The 9,902-nt window shown below is 55.9% G+C and overlaps 2 protein-coding genes across 16 annotated transcripts in view; one reads left to right on the forward strand and one right to left on the reverse strand.

Annotated features, from left to right (window-relative positions):
- HDAC5 (histone deacetylase 5) overlaps positions 1 to 3,099 on the forward strand; it is a 35,345-nt gene extending 32,246 nt beyond the window's left edge. For 6 of the 11 annotated variants that reach the window (XM_023652439.2, XM_023652441.2, XM_023652442.2 and 3 more), the window contains 7 exons: positions 852 to 971; positions 1,211 to 1,308; positions 1,483 to 1,601; positions 2,105 to 2,238; positions 2,508 to 2,592; positions 2,731 to 2,896; positions 2,977 to 3,099. In XM_023652439.2, the coding sequence (XP_023508207.1) occupies positions 852 to 971; positions 1,211 to 1,308; positions 1,483 to 1,601; positions 2,105 to 2,238; positions 2,508 to 2,592; positions 2,731 to 2,896; positions 2,977 to 3,016 (762 nt within the window). In that variant the 3' untranslated portion in view covers positions 3,017 to 3,099. Of the gene's footprint in view, positions 1 to 851; positions 972 to 1,210; positions 1,309 to 1,482; positions 1,602 to 2,104; positions 2,239 to 2,507; positions 2,593 to 2,730; positions 2,901 to 2,976 lie in introns of those variants that run through there. The other 5 variants (XR_011423168.1, XR_011423166.1, XR_011423169.1 and 2 more) reach the window with 2 other exon arrangements.
- On the reverse strand, positions 1,575 to 9,853 carry G6PC3 (glucose-6-phosphatase catalytic subunit 3). Of its 5 annotated transcripts, none has more exons than XM_023652446.2 (7): positions 9,391 to 9,812; positions 7,116 to 7,222; positions 6,621 to 6,711; positions 6,305 to 6,423; positions 5,968 to 6,109; positions 5,607 to 5,745; positions 1,575 to 1,628 (listed from the first exon to the last, which is right to left on the reverse strand). In XM_023652446.2, the coding sequence occupies exons 1-7, from the start codon at positions 9,606 to 9,608 to the stop codon at positions 1,590 to 1,592; spliced, it is 855 nt and encodes a 284-aa protein (XP_023508214.1). In that variant the 5' UTR covers positions 9,609 to 9,812; the 3' UTR covers positions 1,575 to 1,589. The 5 variants fall into 5 exon arrangements, 4 of the variants coding, with proteins under 4 accessions (XP_023508214.1, XP_023508212.1, XP_023508211.1 ...); XM_023652444.2 differs by lacking the exon at positions 1,575 to 1,628 and adding an exon at positions 3,056 to 4,972; XR_011423170.1 differs by lacking the exons at positions 1,575 to 1,628; positions 6,305 to 6,423 and adding an exon at positions 4,669 to 4,972.
- Positions 9,854 to 9,902: the final 49 nt, after the last annotated feature.

The following is a 9,902-nucleotide window of genomic DNA, read 5'->3' on the forward strand; positions in this document are numbered from 1 at the left end:
CTGCTGGAGCATTAGCCCAGCCCTCACATTCCCAGAGGGCTCCCTGTTCAGTAGGGGAGACTCAAAAAGTGGTTTTAGCCCCTGGTCCATCTTGGCCCCCACCTTGCAGCCTCAAGCAACTGAAGGGACTTCCTCCTTTGAACAGCAGAGACTGCTACTACCATTGCTAGAGCCACTCTTGAGTGGGGGCTGACCACGTGCCAGGCCATGGTGCTGTTCACGGCCACCTCACATAATAAGAACTGGATGTCCATTTCTATAAATGGAGACACTGAGCTGTTGGGTGACTTACCCAACCAAGGCCGCTTAGGTTGGGATGTTGGCACTGTGTTTCAGATCAGGCCTTTTGGTCCTGACACTTCTGCTCTTGCTCCTGCGTGGTGCTTCTCAAACCCTACCTCTCATGGCAGAGGGAAAGGCACCCACTACTCCCTGTGAGCCAAGGAAGTAGCCAGGAGCAATCCTCAGCAAGGATGAAATCTCTTTGAAGGCCAGCTTTGGCTTAAAAATTCATGTAAATGTTGGAGTCTTCTTCAGAGTGTATCTGTCTGCTTTCACTTCCTTACTAGCCTTATGTTGCCCCCTACACTGTTGAGTAGAATGGGCTCCTGGGGAGATTAGCCACATTTGTCCCATGGCTTTGTCTCTTCCCTGCGAGATGCCACGTCCTGGGCCACAGACCTTGGTTAGAGAAACATGGAGTTGACACTGTTGTGAACGAACACAGATACCTGTAGCTAGTGGTGGGCTGTACCCAAAGAGCTCACTGTAGGTGGGGTGAGGCAAGTAGACTTTTGACCTTTGGGCCAGAGCCTGGGTCATTTCCCTGATGCTTACACCCTCCCCACTAGGATATTCACCATGGCAATGGTACCCAGCAAGCGTTCTACAATGACCCCTCTGTGCTCTACATCTCCCTGCATCGCTATGACAATGGGAACTTCTTTCCAGGCTCTGGGGCTCCTGAAGAGGTACAGCTCCTGGGCTGAAATGTGGGGCTCCTTGGGGAGGTAGCAGAATGGGACCTGGCAGGGAGCCATGGAGGCCCATGGTGGTGCTGGGACTCCTAGTGGGAGGACCATGCCAGCCATCTGCCCCTCCATGCTTAGCAGAGGTCAATGGAGTGAGGGCTGGAGGCAGGGCTGAGGGTGGGGGCAATGTCTGGGATCCCCAGGCAGTGAGAATAACCCCTCCCCCACCATGCTGCCAGGTTGGCGGTGGGCCAGGCGTGGGGTACAATGTGAACGTGGCATGGACGGGAGGTGTGGACCCCCCCATCGGAGACGTGGAGTACCTAACGGCCTTCAGGTGGGGACTGAGAAGGGCCAAGGGAGGGGTGGGAACCCTGGGGCCCTGTTGTGGGAGGGACAGAAGGCACTCAGTTCGGTGTGGGTGGAGGGGGTTGTCTCTTGGGGGGACACAGAGTGGGGCCAGGCCTTGCCCAGCCACCGACTAGGGTCAGCTTGGGCCCTCCCTTTGCAGGACAGTGGTGATGCCCATTGCCCACGAATTCTCACCTGACGTGGTCCTAGTCTCTGCCGGGTTTGATGCTGTTGAGGGACACCTGTCTCCGCTGGGTGGCTACTCTGTCACCGCCAGATGTGAGCCTGCTGGGGGATTGAGGGAGGCTGTGAAATAGTGAGGATGGGGTTGAGTGGGGGCATGGAGCAGGAATAGATGGATATTACAGAGGTTGGGAGGAGGCGAGCTGGGGGCAGGTCCAAGACTTGGAATCATCCTAGCAGCACCCATCCCGCCACCCTGGCCTTGAGGGCCAGGCAGGTGGGAGGTGGGGTATCAGAGGGTGTATGTCTTCCCAGAGGCATAAGGATGGAGCTTGTGGATCCCTCATATTTCGGTGGTGCTCCTTGTAAGACATGTAATTAGAATTTTTTATCCAGTCTTTTATGTTTGGTCTTTAATGGAACATTTAGTCCACTGACATTGAATTTTATTATGGACACATATATTTGGGTTTAAATCTACCATCTTATGTTGTGTTCTTTGTCCCACCTCTTGTATTTCTTTTTCTCTTCTTTCTTATTTTCTCTTGAATTGATTTTTTTTTTTTTACTATTTCATTTCCCTTCACCCATCCCTAAAGGTTTTGGCCACTTGACCAGGCAGCTGATGACGCTGGCAGGGGGCCGGGTGGTGCTGGCCCTGGAGGGAGGCCACGACTTGACCGCCATCTGTGATGCCTCTGAGGCCTGCGTCTCAGCTCTGCTCAGCGTGGAGGTGAGTGGTGCAGGGAGGGGTTGGGGGAGGTGGGCCTGTAGGCCAGGGGCTGAGAGACCAGGAGGGAGGGCCTCTTCCTTGGGTCAAGCAGCACCGAGGGCCTTTGGGAAGGTTTTCCTGGGTCGTAAGGACAGCTGGTGTCCAGGGAGGGCTTTCTGAGTTGGGGTTCCTCCTGTCATGGGAGATGTCTGGGACTGAGCGGGGTCATGAGAGGGGCAGGCCCTGCCACTCACTCACCACCCTAAACCTTCTCTTCTTTCTCCTACTAGCTGCAGCCCTTGGACGAGGCAATCTTGCAGCAAAAGCCCAACATCAATGCAGTGGCCACACTAGAGAAAGTCATCGAGATCCAGAGTGCGTCGGGGACAGGCGGAGGGGCTCAGACCTTGGCTTGCTAAGGGGTGGGGAGGAGCTTGTGGGTACACCAGGGCTGGGGATATACATGTGGGGGTTTCTGCCCTCTCTGACCCCCTGTCCACCCCTCGTCCACAGGCAAACACTGGAGCTGTGTGCAGAGGTTTGCTGCTGGTCTGGGCCGTTCCCTGCGGGAGGCCCAGGCAGGTGAGACAGAGGAGGCTGAGACTGTGAGCGCCATGGCCTTGCTGTCGGTGGGGGCTGAGCAGGCCCAGGCTGCTGCAGCCCGGGAGCACAGCCCCAGGTAAGGTTCCCCCCACCTCTTTGCCCTTGCCCAAGCTGGTACTCCCTACTCAGTGCCCCTCCCTGTGCTTGTCCCCACAGGCCAGCAGAGGAGCCCATGGAGCAGGAGCCTGCCCTGTGATGCCCTGGCCCCAATTCCCTCTGGGCTTCATCATTGTGATTTTGTTTATTTTTTCTATTAAAAACAAAAAGTCACACATTCAACAACGTGTGCCGTGTGGGTCTCTCAGCCTTGCCCCTCCTGCTCCTCTAAGCTGCCTCAGGCCCCCCACCTCCCCCGCGGACTGTGGCCCACATCTCAGCTCTAGGAGTTTGCTCCCTCTATAGGGCCTGGGGGTGCCCTTTCCAGCCCCTTCGCCATGTTGTATCCCACACCCACTTTCCTGCATTCTGTCCTTTTCCCCCTGGAAGCCTGGGCCAGCTCAAGGTGGGCATGGGGGCCAAGATAGTACCTTCCGGTTCTGAGTGAGGAGGGAACAGTAAGTCCGGTGCCTTGGCTTCAGCTGACTTGGGGGGAAATGCCTTAATTTCACCCTCCTCCCCTCTCCAGCCTCAGGGGAGGATCCGGAGGGTCCCTCTACACTCTAAGATGTAGATGTAGAGTGGAGGGGAGGTGGGCTCCCGCCCTGCAATGCCCCACCCTTTTCCCCTTCTGTTGTCCTCACCATCTCTGCACAGGCTCCTTTCTCCTCCTCCTTTCTCCTGGCCTCAGCACCAAGGGGAAGGCTGTCCCCTAGGACATGGGCCTGAGGTCTGGGGGCAGAGCTGTCTTGCCTCACACTCCTCAGGGCCTACTTCCCCTTCCCAGGGGCTGGAGGGGGTGAAAGTGTATGGGGAGGGATAGGGCTGGACTCCTGGGTTCTGAGGGACCAGGAGGAGCCACAGAAACAGGCCTGCTCTCTACCTTACTCTACTGGCCTCCTTGCCCTCTGCTAGCACAGCCTGGGGAGGGGGAGAAGGTGGTCCCTGCAGGGGGGCTCCAGGCTGGTGAGAGCCCCCCTGCTGTTCAGGACCAGATTTCCCCAGCCATCCAGCATGCTGCGAGTAGAAGGGTCAGTGGCCTCCCTCCCTCCTGAGGCCTTTTGCTTTGAAGCCTGGGGGTGGTGAGAGTGGGGTTTTAGAAGGGGTAGGACTAGAACCCAGGAGTCTGCCCTCAGCTGTAGCTTCCCTTTCTCCTGGGCTTCCTTTGCTGGCCACCAGCCCAAGGGAGCTAAGACCAGGAGGGGGCTGGGCACCACCCTTTCTTCCCTAGGAGCCCAGCCTAGCCCTCTGTTTCCAGGGTTGGGGGCCTACAAGGCTTCTAGGGAATGCTGTCCAGCCTATAGGAAACCAAAGATGGGAAGCGGCTCCTAGGGGGCCAACTTCCTCCCTCCTCCTTCCCAACACCACGTATACTTTCTTTCCTCCCATCCCCAGGGCCCCACCAATCTGTTTACATATTTATTATCCTAACGGGGGCCTGAGCAGGGTTGAGGGAGCCAGGTGAGGGGCAGGAGTCCCACCACCATCGGTTCATTGTGTGCTTGTGTCTTGTGTGTTGTTAGTGTATTCTAGATCCTCTTGGGGGATGGGGATGGGGCTGGGCCCAGTGTACCAGGCTTCCCCATGCTGAACCCAGCTCCAGGCCCCTCACCCTCCCTTTCCCCATGGCTGGTCTGGTTCTCATGTAAACCCACTCCTTGCTTTGTCTCCCTGGATATGGATTTCAGTTAAGTATTTTGTAACCCGTTACACTGTGTGTCCTTGTATAAATAAACTTGTTTCTGGCAGTGCCTTCTGGAGCCAATGTCTCTGTTCTTCGGGCTCCCAAATGGAGTAGAGGTTCTCATTCTCCCTCCTGGACAAAAAACTGCTCTTTTCTCCAGCCCCTGGACCAGCCAATTTAGGAAACGAGAGACTAGGGTGGGAGGGGGTGGGATCTCTGTCCCGTAGGTGAAAGATATGGTTTCACTGAATATAGCCACAGCACCTCAAGGGACCTCTTGTGTGGCCGAGGTGGTGATGGTGGGGAGGGGGCCCAGGCTTGAAGGTCTCAAGTGAGTTTACAGCTCTCCCGTTTCCTTTTGATTCCTTGCCTCTGTGGAAACAGGGTTGGGAGGTTCAGAACAGGCAGCCTGGCCATGGTTCCACTTGCACACGTGCAGGCAAATTCAGTGGAGATGTGCGCACAGGCAAGAGAGGAATCCAGAAATGTTCAAGGGCTTTATTGAGGCTGCTCTGAGCCCCTCACAGTGTTGCAGGAACCCACTGGTCTTGCTGTTGCCTTTGCTCTTTGGGGACTTGGGAGGGAAGGCAGGAGGAGGACCAGCCTTTCTGCAAGACACATGGCCCTTCTTTGGGGCTAAGACCATGTGGTGGGAGAAGTGGGAAATTCAAGATGAACAGGGACTGTTGGGGGCTCGAAGGGGATGGGCTGCCTCCTGGACTGGAGATCATGGAGTGTTGCTTTTGTGGGAGGGAAAGTGGCAAATAGGAGGCACCTGAAGTCAGGAAGAGCGGATGGGTGGTGCTTCCTGGGCACTGAACATGTGCACCACCCAGGGCACGAGGGCCAGGACCAGGCATGGCCAGAGGGTATACTTGAGAAAGTTGACGATGTAGAAGATGCTGATCTGAGGGGTGTAGCCCAGCCAGTCCAGGGGGCCCAGTAGCCCCATGGCCAGCACAAAGCAAGCTATCTTTTGACCATTTCCCAGGTATGCCCGCCGTACCTGGGCATAGCAGGGAGAGTGCAGGGCGATGCCTAGACCCAGGGCAGACCCTGAGTCACGGCTCAGGGAGGCAAAGGGCCGAGTGTCCACGTGCACCCACTCAGGCCGCTCACACCACTTGGAGGCCAGGCTGATGGACCTGTGGGGAGGAAGAGTCTTTGCTAGGAGAGACATGCCCCTGGAACCTAGCGGGCCAATGGCTCTCAGCCCCTACTCCCATGTTCTTTTCTGACACCAGGAGAGTCTATGTTTATGAACAGGTAATGTGTCCTTTTTTAGCAACAACAAACCAGAGACCCACCAGGCTAGGTACTGAGGCATGAGAGGCCTCAGCCTGCCCAAGCTTCAAAGCAGGACTTACCAAGAAAGATCCAGGCCCAGCGTAAAGAGGGTCCAATAGATGAGGCTGGTGCCCAGTAAGAGGGCCAGTGAGGTCAACCCATAGAAGCTTAGCTCCCGCTCCATGGGTACCTGGGGAGCCATCAGCCAGCCCAGGACAGCACCTAGGGGAGTTGGGTGACAGCAGCTTCAAGGAGTTTGGGACTATGAATCCCCCGAGTGACAGCACAGCTTGGCAAGAGAACAGACTGAGACATAAGGGGGGCCTTGGGGTGGGCTGTACAACAGGAAGATCCTAGACTGGTCCTCCCACTGCGAACGGCACCCTGAGGGCCCACCCTATTGTCCCAGTTGCTCACCAGTTATTAGGCCAGCCAACACCTGGTGAGGAAAATGCGCTAAGAGGAATACCCGGGACAGGCCAACCGCCAGTAGGAAGGTGATATAAGCCAAGCTAGGTATCATCCTCACCCAGCGGCTAAAAAGAAGAGAGGCAAATGATTCAGGGGGCGTCCACACACAGCTTGGCTTCCCTCAGAACCCAAATACTTTGTGGTTTGACCAAATGCCCCAGGGTCCCCAGAACTTCAGCTCCCAGGATGCCCTGCTGCTGGGTCTTTTGGGTCCAGGGTGCCATCACCCCTGCTCCCATTGGTGGGCAATGCCAAGGTGTACCTGTGGGTCCGAGTGGCCATCTGGGAAGAGATGGCCGTCATTATGGGCCAGAGGGCTGCTCCTGTGATCATGCAGTGTCCAGAAGGGCTGCCTGTGGGGGATCCAGAAGCTTGTGGTAAGAAGATGAAGGTGAAACCTATGTGCCCCTGGTGATCTCAACACAGCAGCATCCCCCTGGCTGAGAAGAGAGCCTTCCCCCAGCACTGGTCCATAGCTCCCTCTGCCCTGAGCCGCCTTCACCCCAACCTGAGGCCACTGCTCTCTCGTAGCACTGCTTCTGCTACAATCTGTGTCTCTTGGCTGTACTTTAAACAAAGTGGGCAGCTGGCACACTGGCCTGGGTGCTCTCCTCCCAGAATTCAACTTGGTCTTCCTGGGGTTTCTTTGTTCCCTGGGCCAGTCACTGAGAGGCTGGGCCACCCTGGCTGAAAAGTACTCTGAAACCCTCAACTGGACCCTAAGCATGCTAGGAAAGGGAGGTTTGAGGCTTCTCACCTGGACCAGTTTCACAAGAAGAGGGGAACTGGTGAACCTGGGCTGGGGCCTGGCTATAGTACCCAGACTCATGGACCCACCAAAAGGGCCTGTCTCCAAACAGAAGCCTAGAAGACAACAGATGCAAGATGACATTAGGCACACACATAGGCAGGGGAACAGAAGAGGGGCAGAAAGACACCTGGGTGTACTCTGGGGGACCTGCAGGGTGGAGTCTTGGGATGCCCAAGGGAGGGAGTCCAAGTCTGGGCCATTACCTTCCCATGGCTTTTTACCTTGGAACAGAAGAAAGCACACTGTTTTTTAAAAAGTGATAAGCAGGCAAGAGATTGTGGTGGGTGTGTGTGTATGCTCTGGGATGCTCAGAAGTCCTACTCTTACCCTTCTCACTGCAGGGCCAGCTCTGCTCTTCTCATCCACAGAGAGCCCAGGACCTGGCTCTCTCCTCCCCTCCCTCCCAGACCCTCACTGAGGCTCTTGCTCTCCCCTCTCTCCATTTCCCAAATTCCAGCCCGAGTTACCTGTGCCTGAATTACTTAGGTAAGGCTCTCATGTCTGAAAATGGAAGTAGGATATGGAGAGAAGAGGCAGAGAAAGGCTAAGAAGAACAAAAAATTCAAAATCCCCTGCCCTAGCAGGTGCTTGGCTGGACCCCAGGAAGCCACACACTGAAGAGGCTGCTGTGGCCAGAGACAGAAAAGGTGGGAGAGCAGAAGAGACGCTGGCATGAAGCCAAGTGCTGGGGAGGGAGGTACAGAAGGGCCTTGCCCTTCTCTGCCCAAAACGGAGCCTTGTTCACACAGCAGGTGCTCAAAGGATACTTAGAAAATGGGGGCTTTGGGGCTGGCCTGGTGGCGCAGCGGTTAAGTGCACACTTTGGTGACCCGGGGTTCGCTGGTTCAGATCCCGGGTGTGGACATGGCACCGCTTGGCAAAGCCATGCTGTGGTAGGCGTCCCACATATAAAGTAGAGGAAGATGGGCATGGATGTTAGCTCAGGGCCAGGCTTCCTCAGCAAAAAAGAGGAGGATTGGCAGCTGATGTTAGCTCAGGGATAATCTTCCTCAAAAAAAAAAAAAGAAAATGGGGGCTTTGACATGTGGGGGGCATTAAGAGTGTTTACCCAGGGGGGTGGCTGACTCTTAGGCGAACAGGACTAGAGAGGGAGACGTATACAGACTGAGGGAGGAGAGAGCACAAAGCAAAGGGCAATTAGGCAAGAAGGAAATGATTAGACAACCGCTTTTCCCTTTACAGTACGCATGAACCCTTGCAGAGAAGAGTGGAAGGGAAGGTAACTCCAAATTCATTTTTTCAGCAAGTCATTCCAGCCGATTCAAGTGTCTCCTATGAACCTCCCTTCCCTCTCCCAGGCTGGGGATCTGGCAACAGAGGCGGGGGGCGGGGGGCAGCTGTATGCCCAGTGGGAGCTCCCTTCTGCACCCAAGAGAGAACAGGGGGCACAAAGAGATAAGCCCCAAGGTCCCCACCCACTTGCCTGAGATTCCTGGCTTCTAAGTCTGAGGGAAGAGCCTACTAGTGAATGAAGGACAAAAGGAAGAACAGAAAGTATTCCCTGGAAGGCAATGCTTTAGCCCAGTGCTTTTCAAACTTTACCTGCACACGAATCACTTGGGGGGTTCCTTGTTAAAATGCAGATTCTGATTCAGTACCTCTGGCCTGGGATTCTGCATTTCCAGCAAGTTTTCAAGCGCTCCCTGCACTGCTGGTCATAGTCCCGGGGACCACACCTTAATTTGCAAGCTTTCTCTGTCCTTAGCAGCTAGGGTGAAGCCCAGCACAAAGCATGCTTCTTAGAAACTACGTCAAATAAATGAACGAATAGATGAGTGAAAAAGTGAGTTGAGAAGCAGGACTTTCTGCTACTTAAGTCACCATAGATGCTTGTTAAAATACAGATTCCCAGCCCTTCTTCTGGAGTTTCTAAATCTACGTCTGAGGCGGGATGGAGTATTTGCATTTTAAACATGCCCCTTAGGTGATTTCTCTGATCAGGCCCGTTTGAGAGAAACTGGTCTAACGAGTAGGATGAGGAGTCTCTGAGGTCTGAGTCAAAGATGCACAAAGATGCTCAAAGGCTTGAAAAGTCAGGGGCTACGGGGTAGGGGTGGAGAGGTCTTAAGGCCACGGGTTCACTGGGAGGGGAGGGGAATCCAGGCCTCTGGGGCACTTGCTGAGAGAGATCAGGTTTTGCACAGGACTCAGGGTCCTTAGGGGTGGGTGGCCAGACTGCCGGAAGGCTTCGCTGTCTCACCATTTGAAGACGAGGTTGAGCCACTCGGCGATGAGGCTGATCCAGAGCACCGCGATGCCAACGCGGCGAGAGGCGTAGTAGGCCGCGGGGAAGTAGAACAGAAAGAGGCTCTTGGGATCGCCGAGAAAGTTGACCCAGAGCCACACGTTCTCCAACCAGGGCAGCTGGTTCTGCAGCGCCTCGGCCACTGCGATGCCCGCGCTCATCGCGGACTCCATGGCGATCCCGGGGCCGGCCAAGCCGCCTTTGCTCTAGGACGGAAGCCGAGCAGTCCCGGCGACAAGGCGGCAGCCAACCGCCGCCCTCCAAAGCCCACCTTTCCGAGCCCCAGGCCCCGCCCCGTCCCCAGCGACCGGTGCAAGCCCTGCCCCTAACCCGCCCCCGACCGGCCCAGGCTCGCGTGAGCCGGGCCTCCGGCGGGTACCGTTTCCTCCTGCGCTCTTCCCCGGCCTTCCTCTCTACTGGGCAGCGCAGGGGACAAACGTTTGCGAAGGCGTTTCCACAGAGCCCCA

This window comes from Equus caballus, chromosome 11 (assembly GCF_041296265.1).
Source record: "Equus caballus isolate H_3958 breed thoroughbred chromosome 11, TB-T2T, whole genome shotgun sequence".
Classification (NCBI taxonomy): domain Eukaryota; kingdom Metazoa; phylum Chordata; class Mammalia; order Perissodactyla; family Equidae; genus Equus; species Equus caballus.